Raw genomic sequence first — 24,368 nt, 5'->3', positions numbered from 1 at the left:
TTAGTGTACATAAAAAGGATGTGAGCAGTGAGTCAGACAGTAAAAATGTCATTTAAAATATATAGAAGATTAAATACTCAGATGTCTCAAAATTGTTTTATTAATTTACCCTACTGACTCTGAGATAGCAAATGAGGTTTGACTGAATTTTTTTTTTTTTTTATCTTTATCTTTATAATTTCTCAGAAAGTAATCATGGGCCAACACATTTCTAGTGATCAGCTTAATTGATAAAAATACAAAATCTGGCAAAAAACCCTAGTTTATAGTTATTCTCTCAATCGCAGAAAACTAAACAGGAGGTTAGTGGCAAATTATCTTGAATGATCACATGATATAAAGGCCTATATTTGCTTTCTTGAATATTTACGGTATGCCTTCAAGATACCTTACTTTTGATGGATCTAACTTTTAAAGTTTAAAATTTTAGACAATCAAGTTGCCAAAATACAAAAGGCAATCCATATACAGCAGAAAGTTACTCTTTCTCTAACCTTAGTATTTGTTTTCCTATAAATACGAACAAGACGCAGATGTCTTTGACCTCACTCACCATTTGTTCCCGATTATAGTTTCCGTCAAGAATCTTTTCATAATTAATACTTATAGGTACGATGTAGGCATCTTCCATTACATCTGAAACAGAAAAAAAAAAATTCATGTACATTTGTTTTTTTTTGGTTTTTTTGTTTTTGCTTTGTTTTCTTACGGGTTTAACATCCTCACAACAGCCAGGGTCATACGAGGACGGGTATCAAGGAGAAACATATAGAAGCAAATCAAAGGACAGAAAGAGTAGTTAGGAAAGAAAGGCAAGATTAATAAGGATCCCAAGTGTAGCAATGAGAGCAGAAGATCTATTTTGGTCTCTTCAATATCCCCTAAATAGAAGACACAGATGAAAGTTACCAGATCTTCAGGGGACCCGCTTTTAGTCACCTTCTATGATCAACATGTAATGGGCTCTCAGATGTCCCCCCAGAACAGACGACATCAGGAAACCAACCACGACCAAGCAGGGGGGTTATGGGTTTGAATCTTTCCAAGTAAGATATTAAGTAGGACCACTTAAAACAAATGAGCCATTTCAATGTGAAATAGACAATGAGCCATTTCAATGTGAAATGGACAAAGAATCATAACCGTGAAATAGCTAGATATCCCAGAAGCAATCTTTAACATATGAAATTATCATTTAATGAATAATATCTGAAAGGAGAGACCAATGTCTCTGAATCGTCATCAGATCAAGAACAAATAAAAATGTTAATATACTTTTGTATTTTGATAAATACCAAATGTAAATCAAACTTATTAGTACAAATGTAAAACAACATCAACAAATACATCAAATTATTTAAAGTTAAAAAGTTTAACAAATAATTTTATTGTGTTAATATAAACTGAGCAATTCAATTGAATACTCAGTTTACTTGCTAATTACAAACCATTCATTTGTGCATCCACAACGACAGACACCAATCCACCTTTAGGTTGACACGCCTTTCCAGTACGGGAACGTCCACCTTCTATGAAAAATTCCAGAGCCTCACCCCTCTTCAATAATTCTTGCATGTACTGTAAAAGGAAATGATGTCATTAATGTCTTTGTTTTTTATATTCACTACCGGTAAATTACAACACAAGAAAAACACGCAGAAATCAGTCTAAAAAGAAAGATGTGGGGAAAAAAACAATGGGGGTAGGTGATTACAAACGGGATATGTACTCTACAACCGGGAAGTCCTGATAAGAGTTAGTTCCCTTACGGAGGTAGCACAGCATGCTTGTAAAGTTACTTATATAATTAGTAACTATATAAATATGATATGGTGTGAAACCTCCTGCTTGAGGTCAATTTATGTACATTTATTATTGACTGGAGAAATAAAATTATTTAACCATAAAAAAAATGTTTGTATGAGAATGAGAGAATGGCTGAATGAAGGAGTAAAAAAGCTACATTGTGTAAGAGAGGTAAACCCCCCAACCCTGACATTCTCCAATAAAACACATTGGGGGAATAAAAATACAACCGACCAAACAACCCCCCAAATTTTTTCATGTATGACTGGCTGCTTAGATGAAAGACATGTACAGTATATTACCATAACTTACCAATATTCTACCTGACCAGATTAACTGATACTATGGTTTCAGCATCATCTTTTCGCTGTATCGCCATTGAAGTTTTATGAGCAGGAGAGAAATGGCTTCTCAGATCAGAACATTATTTTATACTTTGACAACTTTTGAACCCAGACCGGATCTAGGTTGATTGCCACTTCACCGATAACTGATAAATTCAAAACATAAATCCAAGTGCAGGGCACCCTCAAGAAATATAAAAAAATAAATAAATACAAATACAAATGGGTTTAAATATACTTACGGAGTGCAGCACTGCCCGGTACACCGTGTCCTTTCTCCCGATCTTCTTATCAAGCTTACGTCTGATGAAAAACCCTCCTAGTCCTGTGATGAGGGAGCTAGAACAATGGGATAAACAGTCTCTCATACTTGTTAAATGAAACACAGAGAAAAATCTGTCATACAAGTAATGCAAAATATAGAACGTAGAAATAGGCTCTCATATATAAGGGAAAAGAAATGGCTTCCACACACCCAACACATACACAAAGTATATCTGGGCTAAAAATTAAAGATGCTTTATCATCAATGAAAGAGTACTTTTGATTGATTGATTACAAGAATAGGCTGGTGTTTCAACAATACCAAAAGTTACATACTTTACTCAATAACCACCTTACAAAAGTTACATACTTTACACAATAACCACCTTACAAAAGTTACATACTTTACACAATAACCACCTTACAAAAGTTACATATGTGGCACCCTGTTAATTTTGGTTATTTTAACTGAATCACTTTTATAACTGCTCGTTGTGTTGTATTTGTGCTGTTCGTATCCCACGTCGTGTTTGTGGCTGTTGGGTAAATGTTCTGTACTCGTCGTGTGATTGTCACGCAGGGTGTATCCTATGCTGTGTTACAGGTAGCTGTCAGTTATGTGCTTTGTATGTGTGGTTCGTGAATGTCCGGAGAGTATGTTCGTGTGATGTATGTTTGTAATAAACTGGTTTGACCACTGACGGACAGGACAGGGCAGGACATGCGCAATGCGTTTCTTCTTCTTTCTTTCTATCCCTTTTTGGTGCTCTTTCCCCAGTTCCACTCTGTACATTGGTCAGAGAAGACGGTCATTCTTATGCCAACTTTTCATACATTTTGTAAATACGTCCTGGGCACCACATGCCAAGGACTTTTCTACCTGTACTTATCAATATGTGCAAGTAAACATGTGAACAGAAGCTCCTGCCGTTTATTATCTATTGCCAAGGCCCCTCCCAACTGAAAATCCGACTTTGTTATACATACTTTACACAATAACCACCTTACAAAAGTTACATATTTATACAATAACCACCTTACAAAAGGTACCGTAAAAACTCATGTAATTTGCGCAGTTTTTTTGTACTGGAATAAAGTTTAAAGTTGGGGGTGCGCAAATTATACAGGTAAAGACATTTTCAGGTTTTTTTACAGGAAAAAAGATTGTCCGCCATCTTGGAAAATGACCGAAATTCCCATTAGGAACTTGAAGATTTATAAACATACACACAGCAATTTATTCTTGTTAAATATGTCAGATAATGAAGTGATGTATAGCTACCTACTATATGTGGTGATACTAGAATTAATTAGGGATTCATCACAATTAAATAGAAATCAGTTCTGGAAAAACGTAACTAAAGAATGATGCAACAGCAGCATACTCAGGTCTTCAAAGTTAATATTTATTTTCACAAATTCCTTATAAAAAGGAGAAATATATTTATGCAGTGTTATCATAAACACATTGATAAAACAACTAGCCTATTAACTGTATTGTTTAAAAGTCCGTCTTGATATGATGTGCTTACCGATCTTTGAATCCCGGACTCCACGGAGCTAGGCCAATTATAAACTGAATTCTTTTGTTTGATTGAGAAATCATCACCTCTTATCTGTTACTGGCTGTAATGTAATTAGGATAGTAAGCCTATTTAACACTCTGAGTGTGTCTTGTCTCCGTTTATCCCCATCAGCTTGTTAGTGTCAAAACAGGGGTCGTACACACAGACCAGTACATGTGTGCTGCATACGCTTCTCACCCTAGAAATGGACTATGCCCAATCTCAAAACTGTGACTGGAACAGTCTAATGATGCTTACCTGAGGGGAGAGGATGTGTATATATACACAGGCTATGAATAGCTTAGCTTGCCGGTGACATTTTTGCCGATATGTTTGTGTAGTTAAAAATAACACTTTCTGCTTATTTTATTATTTATTATAAATTGAAAACTGCATATTAAAATTATTTGACAATGAAACTGGCTGTGTTTCATAGCTACCAGCAGCTACAGCAGCGGTTCTGAGGAAAGCGTAACACCCACAATTATGCGGACATTATTTCTGTTGTCAATTACCGCATTAAGCTTTATTGGGCTAAATATTTAGATTTATTAGACATACTTGTAACGATATATGCAAATTTGATTACTTAATTTTACTTTTCTTTGAAAGTGTGTGCAAGTTTGAGCTGATAAATGTTCATAATTCCGTGTGCACAGCGGTTACCATACCTTTTCCTCTCACGGTCGATTTAAAGAAAATAAACAAGACGCAATTTTGCTATTTCCTCATTACAAATACAAAATAATCAGATTATTTTAATCATCAAGTATTTAGTAGAATGGTTTTAGCAAAGTTTTGTGCTAATCTGTGTTAGTGTCATTTTCATACATTGTTTTCGGGACCACCTGGACATGGCTTTTGGTCAAAATTTTTCATGCGCAAAAATATACAGCTAGAAGGTTTTTTCAGCCCCAAAAAATACCTGCACAAATTACATTGGTGCGCAAATTACATGGGTTTTTACGGTACATACTTTACAAAGTAACCACCTTAAAAAAGTCAAGAGTTTCTGTGTGTAACTTTCAAATTGAAAGTGACTTAATTTAGTACATAATTACCTGCATCCTGAGTAAATTCTAACGTTCTCCACCTCTATATTTGCTATTAAACTTTCCATCACATCAGTGATCACTTTTAGGATTATTAAGATTTGCATTTGTTGGTCTTGTTAGATATGTTTATATATGATGGGTGCCATTTTATGTATTTTTGTGACAAGCAGTATATACGCTGTCTGTGCTGTAGCATCTTTAAAAGATCATCGAGAAATCAGCACATCCTGTACACACCTGAAGATGGGCATCCTGAGATTGTCGCCGGCGGCAATGTAAGGTGCCTTGATACTGTAGTTCCAGAGAATGAAGGTAACCAGTATGTAGTCAAGGTGGCTCCTATGTAGTGGAATGTAGATCACAGGGATTCCTCTCTATAAAATAAGTAAATTATTATTATTATTATGTAATACCACTATGGTAAACACTTGTTCTGTAACTAGAACACTGACAGGTCAGCATGGGTCTCGTCGTGATAATACATCCCATATTGCTGAGGCTGACGTTAGACTTTTGAGACTTCAAAAACATGTGCAAGGAAGCAAAATATGAATTATATATGTACATTGATGTGACTTGTTTCCATCCACCCCTATATCTGCTGGGCTAACAGAAATGAAAATACCAGTATAAAAATTGCTGATTAGTTTTGATTTGTTTAACCTTAAATACCTCCCTAACTAAGAGCCAAGGTCATAGTCAGAAATCCACTTTGTTCTTGACTTTTGGACCAAAATAACTTAAACTTTGACCAAGTAATCTTGATGTCTGGTAGTTGACTAATTGTATAATTCTTACCAACTTTGCTTCATAATGTCATAATAAAATGTTAATCAGTGAAAAGATACAAAATTGGATCTTGACTTTGACCCAGTGACCTTGTCCTTTAGTCAGCTGACTCCTTGTTTAATTTTAACCAACTTTGCTTCATTATATCATAACAAAATCGTCGAGGGTGAAAAATATATAATAATATATTTAACCCTGACCCAGTGAACCTAAGATTCCATCCATTTTATCTGCATCAGAGGTTGATAAAATGACTCCAGCTCATTTTTTCATCTAAATCTTAATTTTTCATTTATCTTAAACATTCAGTATAGAATGAGTTTTTTTGAGAATTAAAACGCTGTCCCTTTCCTTCCTCTAAGTCTTACTAATCTGTGTATTTTCATAAACAGCCCTCTATAGCTAGTACATTTCAAACAAGGGGAACCTATATATAAAATTTAAGATTTAGCGATAATGGCTGTCTGTCGGCCATGTTGTTTTCGGATTGGTCCCAATATGCATAACTAGGCACTGAGGGAAACCTACATATGAAATTTGAGAAAGATCCCTTCAGTACTTTCTGAGGAATAGCGATAACAAACTTCAATTGTCAATATCCAAGATGGTTGCCTGTCGGCCATGTTGTTTTCCAATTGGTCTCAAAATGCAATATGCATAACTAGGCAACCAAGAGAAACCTACATATGAAATTTGAGAAAGATCCCTTCAGTGCTTTCTGAGAAATAGCGATAACAAACTTCAATTGTCAAAATCCAAGATGGCTGCCTGTCGGCCATGTTGTTTTCCGATTGGTCTCAAAATGCAATATGCATAACTAGGCACCAAGAGAAACCTACATATGAAATTTGAGAAAGATCCCTTCAGTGCTTTCTGAGAAATAGCGATAACAAACTTCAATTGCCAAAATCCAAGATGGCTGCCTGTCGGCCATGTTGTTTTCCGATTGGTCTCAAAATCCAATATGCATAACTAGGCACCGAGGGAAATCTGCGTATGAAATTTCAGAAAGATCTCTTCATCACTTTCTGAGAAATAGCGATAACAAACTTCAATTGTCAAAATCCAAGATGGCTGCCTGTCGGCCATGTTGTTTTCTGATTGGTCTCAAAATGCAATATGCATAACTAGGCAACAAGGGGAACCTACATATGAAATTTCAGAAAGATCCCTTCAGTACTTTCTGAGGAATAGCGATAACAAACTTCAATTGTCAATATTCAAGATGGCTGCCTGTCGGCCATATTGTTTTCCGATTGGTCTCAAAATGCAATATGCATAACTAGGCACCAAGGGGAACCTACATATGAAATTTGAGAAAGATCCCTTCAGTACTTTCTGAGAAATAGCGATAACAAACTTCAATTGCCAAAATGCAAGATGGCTGCCTGTCGGCCATGTTGTTTTCCGATTGGTCTCAAAATGCAATATGCATAACTAGGCACCAAGGGGAACCTACATATGAAATTTGAGAAAGATCCCTTCAGTACTTTCTGAGGATTAGCGATAACAAGAATTGTTTACGGACGGAGGGACGGACGGACGGACGGACGGACGACGGACCACGGACGCAGGGCGATTTGAATAGCCCACCATCTGATGATGGTGGGCTAAAAATATTTGACAATGAAACTGGCTGTGTTTCATAGCTACCAGCAGCTACAGCAGCGGTTCTGAGGAAAGCGTAACACCCACAACTATGCGGACATTATTTCTGTTGTCAATTACCGCATTAAGCTTTATTGGGGTAAATATTTAGATTAATTAGACATACTTGTCGCGATATAATAATGCAAAATTGATTACTTAATTTTACTTTTCTTTGAAAGTTTGTGCAAGTTTGAGCTGATAAATGTTCATAATTCCGTGTGCACAGCGGTTACCATACCTTTTCCTCTCACGGTCGATTTAAAGAAAATAAACAAGACGCAATTTTGCTATTTCCTCATTACAAATACAAAATAATCAGATTATTTTAATCATCAAGTATTTAGTAGAATGGTTTTAGCAAAGTTTTGTGCTAATCTGTGTTAGTGTCATTTTCATACATTGTTTTCGAGACCACCTGGACATGGTTTTTGGTCAAAATTTTTCATGCGCAAAATATACAGCTAGAAGGTTTTTTCAGCCCCAAAAAATACCTGCACAAATTACATTGGTGCGCAAATTACATGGGTTTTTACGGTACATACTTTAAACAGTAACCACCTTAAAAAAGTCAAGAGTTTCTCTGTGTAACTTTTAAATTGAAAGTGACTTAATTTAGTACATAATTAACTGCATCCCGAGTAAATTCTATCGTACTCCACCTCTATATTTGCTATTAAACTTTCCATCACATCAGCGATCACTTTTAGGGTGCTGTTATTAAGATTTGCATTTGTTGGTCTTGTTAGATATGTTTATATATGATGGGTGCCATTTTATGCATTTTTGTGACAAGCAGTATATACTCTGTCTGTGCTGTAGCATCTTTAAAAGATCATTGAGAAATCAGCACATCCTGTACACACCTGAAGATGGGCATCCTGAGATTGTCACCGGCGGCAATGTAAGGTGCCTTGATGCTGTAGTTCCAGAGAATGAAGGTAACCAGTATGTAGTCAAGGTGGCTCCTATGCAGTGGAATGTAGATCACAGGGATTCCTCTCTATAAAATAAGTAAATTATTATTATTATTATGTAATACCACTATGGTAAACACTTGTTTTGTAACTAGAACACTGACAGGTCAGCATGCGTCTCGTCGTGATAATACATCCCATATTGCTGAGGCTGACGTTAGACTTTTGAGACTTCAAAAACACGTGCAAGGAAGCGCAAAATATGAATTATATATGTACATTGATGTGACTTGTTTCCATCCACCCCTATATCTGCTGGGCTAACAGAAATGAAAATACCAATATAAAAATTGCTGATTAGTTTTGATTTGTTTAACCTTAAATACCTCCCTAACTAAGAGCCAAGGTCATAGTCAGAAATCCACTTTGTTCTTGACTTTTGGACCAAAATAACCTTAAACTTTGACCAAGTAATCTTGATGTTTGGTAGTTGACTAATTGTATAATTCTTACCAACTTTGCTTCATAATGTCATAATAAAATGTTAATCAGTGAAAAGATACAAAATTGGATCTTGACTTTGACCCAGTGACCTTGTCCTTTAGTCAGCTGACTCTTTGTTTAATTTTAACCAACTTTGCTTCATTATATCATAACAAAATCTTTGAGGGTGAAAATATAATAATATATTTAACCCTGACCCAGTGAACCTAAGATTCCATCCATTTTATCTGCATCAGAGGTTGATAAAATGACTCCAGCTCATTTTTTCATCTAAATCTTAATTTTTCATTTCAGTATAGAATGACAGTTTTTTTCAGAATTAAAACGCATGTCATTACCTTGACAGATTTCTCGACCATCTCCAGCTGTCCCTTGTGTATTTGGACACTTTGTAGGAAGTAGGACAAGAACTTCAGTAGGAACCAGCCAGCAAGTCTGTAATAGTTAAAACAAATTAATCTCACAGCCCGTCATCGTGTTCATCACAACATTACAATGATCTGTGGCACCTACCAACGAGTCTGTAATAAAACAAATTAATCTCACACCCGTCATCGTGTTCATCACAACATTACAATGATCTGTGGCACCTACCAACGAGTCTGTAATAAAACAAATTAATCTGTAATCAAATATTTAGTCAGTATTCATCACAACATTACAATGATCGGCAGGAACCAGCCAGCAAGTCTGTAGGAGGTTAGAAATAAATTTTAAACCTCTCATCAAATAAATAAATCGGTTTTCATAATTATAACTTAATTTGATACATGATGATAACTTGATGCACATTCATTGAATAAGGTGAATTTGACTGTACCTACCGTAGAAGTCTGTTGGAGATTTTGGCCTGCATTCCACAAAGTAAGTCCTTAGCAACAACATCTCCAGGTGTCACATCTCGCGAATTGTCCCCTATTAACAACAAAGTATACGTTCAGACACATGTGACCATCAATAAATCCCAGTGTCATGTGACCATTCATTGTATTTGTCATGTGATCAGGTCGGTGCCATGTAACTATGCACTCCATCTGCCAGTAAGTTTGTATCATATATCAACACTGATATTAGCCAATTTCATTGTGTATTTATTTCATTTTCTGTGGTCATTGTGTAACTGAAAATAAGATTTGACAAGAAGAAGCTGAACAATATCATCACCTAAAAGTGTTTGTATCAATGAAATATATTTAACTAACTTACTACATAAACCCCATCTACTTTCATCCTGTAACAAAACAGAAGTTGTTTTTTTATGTTAACTCTATCTAAATCCGATCTAAGACACAGACACCATGTTTTAGAATCATCTCCTTATTACATTATACACACCTTCTTCAGACTGCTGTTGGACAGCTTCTTTAACCCTGAAAGACAAACACAGTTAAATCACTATACTCTGGGTAGTGCCTTTGATCGCTGTAGTAGAACATTCATCCTGTACAACAAGTACTGTATAACATGAAACATTGTGTATCAACTAGTTTCGTGGTTGCTATGGATGCTATGGAGCCACAAATATAAACACAATGAATATCATTTTAATATATATCAAGTTTTTACCCACAAAATAATTTGAAAGCTCTAAACCGTGAAATAAAGTACACACAAATATTTATATTTTATACATTAATTAATACTTACTCGTACAAAATATCAATCAGAATTAACATTTGGTGAAACTTTAATTTTAGCAAGGTCAATCCAACAACTTTCCACTGAAGATAGCACTGACCTGATTACAGTGCACAGCATATTATCTGTGAATAAGGTAGATGTGTTTTTAATTCACATCTAAATACAGTTCAAGTCACTACCCTGACAAGGTTTTACTTGAATTTTTGACAGATAGAAAGTAGAGATCACATAAGTTAGGCACTACCTACCTGTTACAGGTGAGAACGGCCAGCGAAACATCAGGATACTTGTGTATGGTCTTTCTCCTCAGGCTGTACACCAACTGGTCAAACGAAGTCTCCAAAAAACCACCAGACCTACAATAATGTACCAGGATGTCTTGTCACTCCAATGCTACCATATTACATGTAGTTATTTACCCAGCTTAAAAATTTAGGAATATTTATTCCTTGTATTTCAAACTGGAAATAATATGACAAAGGGACTATTTGTCTATAGCTACCACAACTAAGTACATGTATTATCATTTAATATACAGACAAACTTAGTTGCCACTTCAATTATATGACTTGCTCATATGTGACCATATTTTTCCTTCCCAATGTTAATTACTATACTATTTACCTGAACCTGGATAAGATACCACCTGTCATATGTGACCTTTATTTACTATACTAGTTACCTGAACCTGGATATAGAGACCACCTGTCATATGTGACCTTTATTTACTATACTAGTTACCTAAACCTGGATAAGATACCACCTGTCATATGTGACCTTTATTTACTATACTAGTTACCTGAACCTGGATAACAGACCACCTGTCATACGTGACCTTTATTTACTATACTAGTTACCTGAACCTGTATATAGAGACCACCTGTCATATGTGACCATTATTTACACTACTTGTTACCTGAACCTTTATAACAGACCACCTGTCATATGTGACCTTTTTCCTTGGAAGTTCACATGACAGAACCACCTGTCATATGTGACCTTTTTCCTTGGAAGTTCACATGACAGATTTGACTATATTTCATATGTTATAAACCTGCTAACAATGAATGCTTGCCTATGATGTGACGAAAATGGCACAAGTGACAGTATCAGATTTTTGAAATACTGAAATAGCACATTTTGCCAAAATTTATCATTAACTTTATGGGGGGAAATACTTTCAAAATACTGAATTCAGTTTCAAGACTGAAAATATTCACCAATTTAATGGTTATAATTTGGTTACGTTTTTTCCTATTCTCAATAATTAAATACAGTAATGTGTAACAATTCAACGCTGAGGAAGCTCTGTTACTGTTTCTATCTAGATGTGATTCCTAATGCTGTACCTCAGTTCTGTCTTCACATTGAGGATGTCACGGATCCCTTGACTAGATGTGGTGCTTGATATCAGGTCAATCTACCAACACAAAATTTGTCTATATAAGAGAAAAGCATACGCAATAGATTTGTATTAGCGTATTAATTTACAATATGTATGTATCTTATACATGGACATGGGAAATTCTACAGTTCAACCCCTATTTCAACCAAATACAGCACAGACCTAAACCTAGCTGAAATATGCTGTGTATCAAAATCCAAAGCCACAATTAATTATCATACTCAATATTCATATTTTCCAATTACGCTCAATTCAGCTAATGTCTGTGAAAAAGAATCTATGTTTTTCATTTGTATGCTTCTTTTTAACAATGGCTATTGTAAGCTCTCTTTGGAACTTGATTAACTGTTACGGCAGTTGGGAGTCAGTATGAGATTTTGCAATTTCTTTTTTGTCTTTTTCATAACTTATCATATTTCAAAAATCAATTGTTCTGTAATATCTAAATTTCAGTCTGTATATAGGATAAATTAATTAAATGGAAAAATCAAATAACTGACACAAACTAAGTATCAACTAAAATTGAAATGTACCAATATCATATTTAGTTTTTATCTCAAAACAGAGTTAAAACTTGTACATACCTTACTGTCAGGAAGACAGGCACAGCACTGACCCATGAAGGGGCGAACAACTCTAAGTGTATCTGCTGTCACGATAGGCGTAGTTTTAAATTGGGCAATCAGTCTAGAGGCTATCTGTAGGAAAAGGATCAAAATATATACTCATTTCTCTATCAAGAAGGATCAAAATATATACTCATTTCTCTATAAAGAAGGATCAAAATATATACTCATTTCTCTATCAAGAAATATATCAATATTTCAATAAATATATATACACTGTACATATGTATATTTATTGCCCTGAAGTTATCGTCAAAATCGTGCATTTCTCTTAGCCATTTACAAGGAAGTTGCCACACTGAAAATGCAATAAAATCTGTAGGCACCAGAATCCCTATTTATTTATGTTTCTGCAGTGTAATGAGTATGGGACTATGGATCATAAAACCTGGAGGTATTGAAACAAATACCAATACACAAAATTCATCAAATATGAAATAAAGATCAATACATTGTATCGTGAAAATTACCAATCTATACACCTGTTAGTGATATCAGTAAATTATATGAGTGAATTTTACAAATAAAATTACTCTAAAATACTGCTCTGCCGATAATGGCTAGAATGGTCCCCTATCTGATCTCTAGAATATCAAGATCATAAATAAACTTGAAAATTGATAATATTGTCTCTAGTGTGTCTGATTTTAGAACTTATGTTTCAAACTAGGGGGAGATAATCTAGATTTACAAAAATCTTAGGACCTGGTGGCCAGATTAATTAAAATGCCTATGGCTGTCGACTAAATTTTGAACAGTTTTCAATATTTTACACCTTTTACCTTTATTAAAAATTTATTGGGATAAACTTCAATTTTAGGATGTACTCCAAATCACAAATTGGACTCCTCTGAACTTAAATGAAGCAAAATCTTTAACTACATTGATAGTCCTAACCATCAATCTAGAGACAAGAAGCAGAAGAACAATCTTTCAACAAAAATCATTGTGTCATTAGAGGATGTTTTATGATTCATAAATATGGTCACTAAAATCATAAGTTTAAGAATGGGAAGTAAAAAAACTTACAGAGTCTGTCGAAGCTGGTGCAGCTCTCCTCCTATCCCTGACCTTTCTGTGACGTACTGGTCGCACACTGTCACCAAACTTGTCTCTCCAGCGTTGTCTTCCCTCACACAGTATGCGGCTGGTCAACTGGCCAGTTACCTCCCTTGGTTTAGACTGATTCGCTGAAGATTGGCCACGCTGTTCCCATTTCTTGTAAACTAAATCCAAATCTGGTGTGACAGAGGTGTTTGTTTTCAGCATGGTGATTTCTAGTGCTAACCTGAAGAATACAAAATATAGAAGGATATGATATATCTTATTTAGAAATACTAACTAATATAGTGTCTAATTTTGAAATGCTTGAATATCACTAAAAACAAGAATGCACAGACAATAAATTCATGTTGGAACTAATTCTACCCACTGAATGTTTGACAGACCCCCATATTCAATGATTTAATAATTACATTTAATTTGGTGGTGTCAATTTAATAATTATATTTAATTTGGTGGTGTCAATGTCAATGTCCATGAATCATATAACATATTTCATTAGGCAATATCAGAAGTACAATGCAAATGGACCAAGTAAGAGGTTCCAGTGACAAGTAGTTCAGAAGATCTGGCTCAAACAAACTTTTCTTCGATAAAGATCTAATGGCAAAATGTAGGTGAAAATGACTTACTTTGGTACAACATCTCACCTAAGTTGACCCTGCCCTGGCCCAAATATAAAGTTCCAGCGAAAAGTAGATAGGAAATTAAGCTTGGACAACCATTCCCCTCAATTTAGGTCAAAATGTAGGTGCAAGTGACCTACTTTGAAACATGACACACTGCCTTACCTATAACCCATGCCCAAAGTATGTATATCCTGGTAGTGAAGGAGATAAGAGCTCAGACTAACTTTTTTCTTTGACGTAGGTCAAAGGTCAAAATGTATGTCAAAGTGACCTACATTTGGTACATAACACACTATCCACACCATCTCACCTAGGTGAACCAATGCCTTAAATATGAAGTGATGACAATTAGTGAAGAATGGCCTGAACAAGATGACGTGTAGACAGAAAGAAGGAGGGACAGTAGTACAGACATTATACAAACTTTAGCCCCCTCCCCCTATTCCCAGTGGTTGATTGATAAGCCAGTTACCTGTATGTAAATTAGAGAATTTTAGTTTGACCAATCAATAAAATTATACATACTAAAATCTAACCCTTAAAATTTTGCATTAAAACACTTAAATGATAACCTGCTATTAGATAGTATGATTAATATTCCTTATTGGGTATATCTTAATCAGCAAGGATCTCTGATACTGGCACCTGGTATCTAGGTGCAGACCACATGACCCAATCAGTGGGTCTGTACCTAAATACGAGGGCCGATTGATATGTTGTGAGCCTCATATTGAAGGACTTGAATTTTTCAGGACATATTGTATTATTTTTCAACATAATCCCCTTCAGTATCTATACACTTTTGCCAGCGGTGTTAAAGGCCTCAATGCCACTTTTATAGAACTCCTTTTCTTGACTGTTCTGAAAGTCATCCACTGCATGTTTTGATGTCATCTTTCAATACGAGGCTCACAACATATCAATCATCCCTCATATTAAAATAAGACATATACACATTAAAGACAATACAAAAGTTGCAAAACTGTGTTTTCATTTCAATACAAATTAAGACAAGAAATGAGTTATTGCCAATGATAAATTGCTTACATATATTTCAAACATATTTCATTATCCTGCATACCTTTTGGCATTAGTGCCCAATACCTCATGACCTGCATTGACTCTATATTTCGGTTTATATCTTACTCCCCTGGCCCAACAGATCGGTCAAAATACCTTACCGGAAAGGCTGAACTAGCCATAGTAGGGCTTTGGGCCAGGTACGCTGACTAGACGATATCTATTAATATAATATTAACTGATATCAGGATAAGATACAAATACACCGGTTTCACATTGCAGTCTTGGTCTATGGTGTCAGCTACCACACACGCTGTCACTTATAACCAACTTTTTTTCAGTAAAGCCGTTTAAGATCGGTTTGCAAAATATACGTCATACAGTATCAAGTAAATTCGATAATTTTTAGGATTGGTCAGAACTTTCCTTTTCCAAAATGCAGTCAGACCAGTTCAATTTGACATTAAATTGTTCTTCTTTTTAAAAAATACTGGATAAGTGACAGATTTCATTAATACTGTTATTCTTAGAACAAAAATAATCAAACTCAAAAATTTACATTAGAAGACATTCTGTGTTTTTCATTTTAAAAACTTCAATTTAGACCAAACAAATCTGATAAACTGGAAAGGAAAGTCAATGTATTTGTCAATGTGTGCATGTCAAAAATCTACAGGGCTACTTGATTTGAACATGATTACCACAGACAGATCATGATATATCAATAATTACTCAGTAAGGATATGAGGCATATCTGTGTTCAGTGTATTAGATCTGTGTTCAGTGTATTAGCCGTTGATAATTAGCTACCCAATAGCGACAACCTAGCCTACAGTTATCTACCTAATTTTGGGATTTTAGTATCTAGGTCTTGACCAATTCGGCTGAGCATTTCTCTTTTCACTGATAAATATAATGAAGCTAATCATGATTTATATTACAGATGTCCCTGTCCATAACATGCTTTTCATGAGAGTTACTAACCTTGACACACATAATATATTGACATTGGGCTGGGTATTCATGCCAAGATCTGTGGTTTGATAAGATTGCTGTAGTAACATTTTCCTTCCACATCCAGTGTGATAGACAGCAATTTACCAGTGCTGACCCCATCACTCTTCATGAAAATGCTGGTTAATGTTTTATTCCTCAGAAAAATAAAACAAGTTTGGCCATACAAGTAATAAAGGAGATCCTACAACCATATCTTGAGGTCTCTGGGTTAGGTATCCCCAGGTGATGGATTCTAGAGAAATTCAATAGCCTTAGGAATAACTTGTCTTTACCATTCAAATCAAAACTTTTACCAATGACACCTTGTGTGTCAAAACTTCTGCCTGTTAATTAAGTGCCCACTCGCCCCAGTTGATGTTTTTTCTCTATTTGTTATGACTATGGCCCTATGTATAACTTATAGACATGTAGGAGTTTACACATTCTACTTCCTGTTTCTATCCAGTCACACCTGGATTGATTACCTGGCCTCAGGGCACAGTGACTTGACACAGTGACTTGACACTGTAGATGGTATATCTACAATACATGTATACATCTACCTGGAAATTAGACACAAGTAGTGTCAGTACTACTCTTCTAGAAAGTTTGGGTCCCAAATACTCAATATTGGTAATTCAATTTCGTCTTGCTTCAATCATTTCATACCAAAAAACAGGGCTTGGCGATTCCAAGGACAGGGCCATGGGACATAAAAAAAAATTTTTAGTGGCACATAAAAAATGTCTAAGTCTTACATAGACAAACAGCAAATTGTAAGAAATCTTAAATGGTGATAAGTTGCCCATACCTAGACAAGGCCTTCCCAACCTCTGAAACAAGAGTAACAATTCCTTATTGTATTTTATCACTGATAACGGATTCGGTATATTTATAATATTTAATGCTAACAGTTTCTAAATACAGATTTTTTGTATGTTTTGGCATGTCTGGAAAAATACTGTCTATATATAGTGAAGTTCTCAAAATAAGGGCAAGTTCTGTAAGGGAAGCAAGAGTCCAGGAATGATATCGTAAAGTAGGCAGATCTCAACCAGAGGGACAAGTCTGATTTTGTAATGTTTAATACCCTATCAACAGTTATGATCATTTAAGGATGACCTCCCCTATGTGCCAGATGCGCCTGCATGTGGCATGTGTGCATGTGTATTAGGAGGCTGCAGTATGTTTGTGTGTGTCTGCTTGTGATAGTGTGGACCTGATGCTGATTTTATAGTGGTCCAGAGGGACAAGATTCTCAAGTTAACAAACACTATTACATTCAAGCAAGGGTTGGGGGTTGAAAAGGTTAGTTATAAATTCATATTGTCAAAAGCTTTGTAATGGCATTGTTTCTGGTACTTGCCTGGCAATAAAGGGCCTGATGTTTATCAACATTTATGGATTTCATGGTTATCACAACAGTAAATACAACAAATTCAGTGCAGTTGTACATACTCCACAGCTTTTTGTTTTATTTGGGATTTCCATGAAAGTGTGTACCACCTTAATGGTGATTGCTTCAAAACACAAAAATTTCAACACTTAAAACACAGTAAAAAGTTGAGTGGTATTGAATATGAGAGGTAACAACAGACTGTTGTTTTGATAATTAAATACTATTGTTTTAAATATCCAGTGATTATCCTTCTATAAAGGGGCTATGATAACTCAGTCGGTTAGAGCACCGGCCAGGTAATTTCAAGTGAACAGGTTTGTGTTTCTCAGGAAGATGAGAAATGGACTGGTCTGTGCTATTCTGGCTGTGGCCTTGGGCAAGATACTTCACCCTTATTGATCCAGATGGCATGCGTGGGCCTCCCTTACATCGTTCAGTGAGGTAGTCACCAACTACTACAAGGAGACCCTGCCTCAAAATGACCCTGGCTGTTCACTGGGTGATAAATAGATGTAGATGCCTAGGTGGTGCCCAATGCAGGACTATAATGGGTATTTATACTTTCCTCACTGTTTGGTATCGGGGAGACCTATAGTAGTATAAAAATTTGTCAGATCCCAGTTTCATCCACATTCCTTAACTTAACGAAAATCCTGACTTCGCTTATAATTTCCCATAGGAAAGCATACAGAATTTAATTATCGATTTGGTTTTTTGTATCATTTAACATCCTATCAACAGCTATGGTCATTTGAAAGAATTTAAAGAAACAAAGATTGTTTCCCCTTAGTTAAATCCAATATTGATTTACAATGTAAGGTGATAAATGAAGGAATTTCAGACATGTTATTTAGGAACACTGATGAAAACTGGGCGTGGTAGGTTATTTTTTGAAGAGAAAACCATTATCATAAACTGTTTGATAAACAAATTCCAATATGAATGGATTGAATACAGATTTATAAACAAACATTTCCAGATCTTTTAGAATTTTATGACAGTCTGCTTATGTTATCATCCCCATGTTGCATCAGTAGTAACACAATAGAGTGGCATTTCATTTGAGATTTTATGAAGCCTTGTAATTGGCAAGCAAAAAATTAAACTTCTTGATGAGTCTCATAAATGAAGACAAATTGAAGATACTTTTTATCACATAACTTAGAACCTATGTTTTGACAGATTTCAAAGTAAAAACGACGTGGAAAAAATCAAACGGAGGAAACCATTTTGTTGTCAATTCATGAGGTAATATTGTTGTCCCGATTATGATGTCATAATCAATTTCAGACTTGCACAGCCGATGAAAATCACTCCAGGGTATATTACACTAGTGGCCAATTACCGATATATAGCCTACTGTTGAAAATTTAAATGTTTGGTATCAATCTGTATAGAAGCACATGAATCAGGTATTGTTTTATCCACCGATATTTGACATAGATTCTGTTCAAAAACATCATTTTGGTGTAGAATTACTTACCTATGGACAGAATGCCTTACACAAAGTTTCCCCTTTTCAAAATATTTTATATAACCATAGTAACATAATTAAGCTACCATAACACCATTATTTGACCTTAATAAGACTAGCTGTCTGAGGACACTGTGTGTATTATATCAGTCTCTGCCAAACAATCACTGGTATCTATACTATAGTATCATCAGTACAGATTCTATCTGCTGTATTGATTTTTGAACCCAATACAGAACTCTCCTACAGTTACATGTATAATATATCATTTTAGCTGTAGAAACATTTTTGGTATTAATAATTATTTTAGTCATCCCGATAATCGGGGTCAGAAAAGCAACCAGAAAATCTGACAAATCATATTTGGCATTGTTCCTAATACATGTAAACATGTACATTAAAGTCAAGGATCCAAGATATATACCTGGGTATATCCAGTTTTCATGGAAACCAATTCTCAAGTTGAAATAATGAAGTTAAAGATACATTACATTTTTTAGTTTTCACTCTCATAATCATAATTAAGAAGATAGTGACAATTGTTTTCTGTCAATTCATTATTGTTTTACTGATAATAATTAACTACAGTACAGTACAGCACAGCACTGTACTTATTTTATACAATCAAAGTACTGGAAGTACTGTAAACAAACATAATTGTTTAATGCAAAAGTAGTTTCTACTAATTTTAAGGTTGATAAATTGGTTGATATCGGATTTAGGAATTAATAAACATATTATACTAAAAATAAGTACATTGATATGCATGAAAATTACTGAATGCTAAAACTAGAGCTGCTAATAAAGGCCTGAATTAGGAATTTACTTATTGAATAATTACTCGAGCATATTGACCTAAACATTCAATAGGGTACTTCAAAATAAAAACCTTTGTTCAGGAATCATTTGATGTAAATAAATCTTTATTTGAGAAGGTATATACTCCTCAAACAAGCTTCATCAAACAATTTAACCAACAGGAAAAGTAAACTCACAAGCCTCGTTTTCAAATTCAAACCGAACACATGGACAACAGAAGTCTGTGATACGACACAGTCTGTAGATATTGTCACCTTCCAATATTGATCATCCAACTGTAATGAATTGCAGAGCTCAGCTATGTAATTGAACATCACACATTTAATGAAACATTCCACAACTATATGTATAACATACAGCTGGCAGTTAGGTATATTGTCATATTATTATCAAATACACCTTTATCATGTTCTTACCTAGATTGTTTGCATATTGTTGGCTATAAGGGTAAAATGTTGATTGGATCTTTCATAATAATTCATACAAGTTTTAAGATATTCACTTTCTCAGATTCCATCGTTTTATTGAAGAGTTCTGTGCAGTTAGCATGTCGTCATTCTCGTGAAGGTTGATGGAAGCCATGCCTGTTCGTATATTTCTGTATTTGCCAAAATTGAAACAGGCCATAAACTTGTTCATTTTTACATATGAGTAAGCATTTCAAACACAACAACTAATATCATCTGAATATTGCCAGGTACTTTTCATTTCAATTGTCAATGCCATGCTTCAAGTCATTGGAGAAAAGGCAAATCAAATCGAATCTATTTATTATTTCCTAGAATCTTGCATTTACCTCCTTTACAACAGTAATATGTATATACTGTCAAAGTCTAGGATATAAATAGCAACACATTAACAACAAGAATTATCTTTTTGCCTTTGATTTATTGACAGTTTTCATCAAATGAAAATGACATTTGGAATTATGTGGCAATGTTATGAGCAGTCACCCTGACCACCTAAGCCTACTTTGGTTTTGTTTGGTTTATTTTGGTTAACATCCTATTAACAGCCAGGGTCATTTAAGGACGTGCCAGGTTTTGGAGGTTGAGGAAAGCCACCGGCCTACGGTCAGTACCTGGCAACTGCCCCACCTTAACCACTCGGCCACCGCGGCCCCCAGTCCCTGATGCCGAACCAGAGTCCGCAAGTTAAGGTTTCTATGAAGAAACACACGAAAGGGTCAGCGAGAGAGAGTATGTACGTATGTACGCAACCGTGGCCCCTACCTAAACCTACAGTATATCACATAACTATGTCATTTTTATACAGATTTCGTTCTATACATGGCTGCAATACACACGATGATGATGACGACGACGATGATGATGCATTCTACTGAATACATTTTACACATTCAAGTAAAATCGCAAAGTTACGTGTAGATCTAGATCTACTTATTATGAGTTAGTGTTTGAAGTGAATGTCACTGAGGTAGTATTATAGGTGTTATGGTGGTGAAATTATCTCCATATAGGTGAATAACACCCATCTTCTATTCTGGATTCTAATAAACGAACAAATGTTCGTTTGAAAAACATGCATCTTTCATGTATAAAAGTGGCATATGTTTTTTTCATTACCATGGCATCCAGATGACCCATAATTTTCAGAAGTCAAATCACTCTTTCTCAGAAATCTGAAGGGTCAAAACATAGTCAAATAGACATGTCTTTTCTATCACAAGAGTTAAATTGAATTTTAGGGAGTCACATAAATGGTCATAAGGGGAGATAACTGAAGTAAACAAAAATTCCAGAGGGATCTTTCTTGGTGCTTACAAGTTGCCAACTCTTTGTAGTTACAGGAACAAGAATAATTCAAAGAAGAAGGATCATTTACCAGTTAGGAGAACCACAGAACTTTTGTCACACAACTCATCATTAAAATTCCAATCAACTTCGCTTCATACTGACATAAAATATATCAACCCAATCAAGAAAAAGATTCAACCTTTACATTTGACTTAGTGATAGTGGCATGAGCTGATTATCGAGTATAATCGAAAATTAATCAATTTGAATCATTTTTAGTGACATCGATCTTAAAATCCAAAAATTGATTAGTGAATTTTCCATAGTGATTTTCCGCTTTCAGGAAGTAATCTCCGATGCTGTTTTTCATTAGTCAACGGGGTCTTGCAGACGCTTTTTTGACTGGTTGTTGTAGCACTAAAGCATCTAACTGACCCATGCACGTTATACAAAATAACGACAAATTTGTTTGTTCAATCAACCTGGTATCAGCTTACCAGTGTTTGGTGTTTATGTTGATGTTTAAAAGTAAAGATGACCTTTCAAACAAGGAATTCAACTGTCATCGGGTGTGATGTTTATGTATGAAAACTTATGCGAATAAAGATACCAGTAATATGAGAAAGAAAACATACAGTGAACAAACCAGGACTTGAACTCAGGACCTCAAAGTGCTTAGATACTTCATTCTATTCACCTATATACCGTATTTGACCTAATAAGGGCGCAGGGCGCAAGTAATTGACAGTGGGGGCGCCCTTATTAAGATTAGTTATTCTGAAGTTTTATGAAACAGACTAGATCTATACCTTATAGCAGAATACCCAAGGTTGTGGAAACGGTAAAATATTCAGTCATAAAAATATTCCAGATGAAGATATCTATTCATTATCATATATTAAGCTTAAACATCACTTGAATACTTCCTGTAAACTTGTAAACCATGCCAGCTGATCTTTAGACCAGAGAACGTGTGTTCCACCATTTATGTTCAAATGGAACAGGTGATTTCCCAGATCATATCAGACATCGTTTTATTTGACCTAATAATTGATTTACAATGTCTTTTACTAGCTTTCTGTTCTGAACAAAAAGTTATTTATCAACATGAATGAAGTCTTTACTTTATCTTCAAATAAAGATGGTAAGTTATTATTTGTATGTGTGTTTAGTTTTGGGTGCTCTTTGCACTGACATGTCATCTGTAGCCTGTAGGAATGCACAAAATGTGGCGAAAACATGTTTCAGTTACTTAATTTGCTGAAGAAAATTGAACACATAAAGTAGCAAAATATTTCACATTATTATTACTTTTGAACCCCATTCTGACACTCAGTCAAAGATTTATTTCCTTGAAAAAAGGTAGGGGCGCCCTTATTAGGGCAGGCGCCCTTAATAGGTCAAATACGGTATTCCTCTCATCTGAGTCTTTACTCTGAAAAACTACTGACAACCCAGGTTTGAATATCTTCTCACCAACTACTTTATACATGGCTTGAAAGTTAAATCAAGGGTTATCAGGTTGTCACCAGTATCACAATAATGGGAAAAGTCAACTCCAAGTCTGGAACTCCAACATGGGGCCTCATGAATCCTAAACAGTACTAGTAGACACAATGATGGCTTCATTACCATTTGAGCTTGTATACATGGCCACTGATGCTTACCCACAGTCCAGTTAATTATGCTATCTTCAAACTTCTAGAAGTAACGACAAACTCTTGGAAGATAATGTAACATACTGTTCACTTCTGTCTCCCACGATCCTGATCACACCTTCCTTTGGTATTTAGCTAGCTAGGTGCCAAGTGTGGCAGGAAGGCAAGTAAAGTCCAGGGGGCAAATAAACACAAACATGGATTTAACATAGTGAGCAGACTTATCACAGGGTAATAGAGATGGGGAATTCCTTTGCCACAAAAATATTAGAGGATGCCTCTCTTTAGACAATAGTTATACAGGTCACAAGAAAAAAAAAATGATCACTCTCGTTAGAATGATATTGATAATGGCATTGTATTTTGTTATGGTCATAACTAAGATTTTTTGAGATCGGTTGCTTCCTTAACTGGAAATTGGATTTAACGCTATTTATGTAGAAACCAGACTTATCTAAGAAAACAGAAGCCGAAGGTCAATCTAATCCAGTAATTAAACTGCATCTGTTTCAAACCAACGTCGGTGCTTTCGTCTGAATGTCGGAAACAATGACCTCTGTCGGTCACACAACCCTTACCTTTGGTCAATCCAGTGGATGCATCACTTCCTGGACATGGTGCAATGGTCCGTGTCTAGCTGGGTAAACTTGTTATCTGTGCAAACAATATCACCATATTGTGACCAATGTCCAGCGCAATATGCATGAAGCTGTTCTCACCGGACATGTGCGCATTGAATTGTCAACAAGCCCATTACAGAAGAAAGGACGTTGGCGATTGGTCAATTTCCTTTCATAGACCAATAGAAACCGGCGTTATAACTATTCATAATGAGGTCAGGTAAAGGAGAGAACCGTATGTCGGTTCCGGAAATCTTATGATGCAACATTTTGACATATATATACCCGCAAGTTATTGGCGGTCTGCCTTATTCCCGTCAAAACTGAATCCATCATATTTACATTACGGTATGAACTTTCCAGCTAACCGA

The 24,368-nt window shown here is 35.3% G+C and overlaps 1 protein-coding gene across 2 annotated transcripts in view; it reads right to left on the bottom strand.

Annotated features, from left to right (window-relative positions):
* Positions 1–24,116, bottom strand: part of LOC117338845 (glycerol-3-phosphate acyltransferase 1, mitochondrial-like) — a 45,979-nt gene extending 21,863 nt beyond the window's left edge. The window contains exons 1-12 of one of the 2 annotated variants that reach the window (XM_033900207.1): positions 23,956–24,116; positions 13,593–13,851; positions 12,522–12,635; positions 11,882–11,952; positions 10,781–10,888; positions 10,227–10,261; positions 9,716–9,806; positions 9,230–9,326; positions 8,337–8,473; positions 2,393–2,489; positions 1,449–1,578; positions 554–636 (exon numbers count right to left, since the gene is read on the bottom strand). In XM_033900207.1, the coding sequence (XP_033756098.1) occupies positions 554–636; positions 1,449–1,578; positions 2,393–2,489; positions 8,337–8,473; positions 9,230–9,326; positions 9,716–9,806; positions 10,227–10,261; positions 10,781–10,888; positions 11,882–11,952; positions 12,522–12,635; positions 13,593–13,832 (1,203 nt within the window). In that variant the 5' untranslated portion in view covers positions 13,833–13,851; positions 23,956–24,116. Of the gene's footprint in view, positions 1–553; positions 637–1,448; positions 1,579–2,392; positions 2,490–5,271; positions 5,409–8,336; positions 8,474–9,229; positions 9,327–9,715; positions 9,807–10,226; positions 10,262–10,780; positions 10,889–11,881; positions 11,953–12,521; positions 12,636–13,592; positions 13,852–23,955 lie in introns of both variants that reach the window. The other variant, XM_033900206.1, reaches the window with a different exon arrangement.
* Between the last annotated feature and the right edge of the window lie 252 nt (positions 24,117–24,368).

This window comes from Pecten maximus, chromosome 12, assembly GCF_902652985.1.
Source record: "Pecten maximus chromosome 12, xPecMax1.1, whole genome shotgun sequence".
Taxonomy (NCBI): domain Eukaryota; kingdom Metazoa; phylum Mollusca; class Bivalvia; order Pectinida; family Pectinidae; genus Pecten; species Pecten maximus.
Note: the sequence above shows the minus strand (reverse complement) of the source record. Positions and strands in the feature narration are given on the sequence as shown.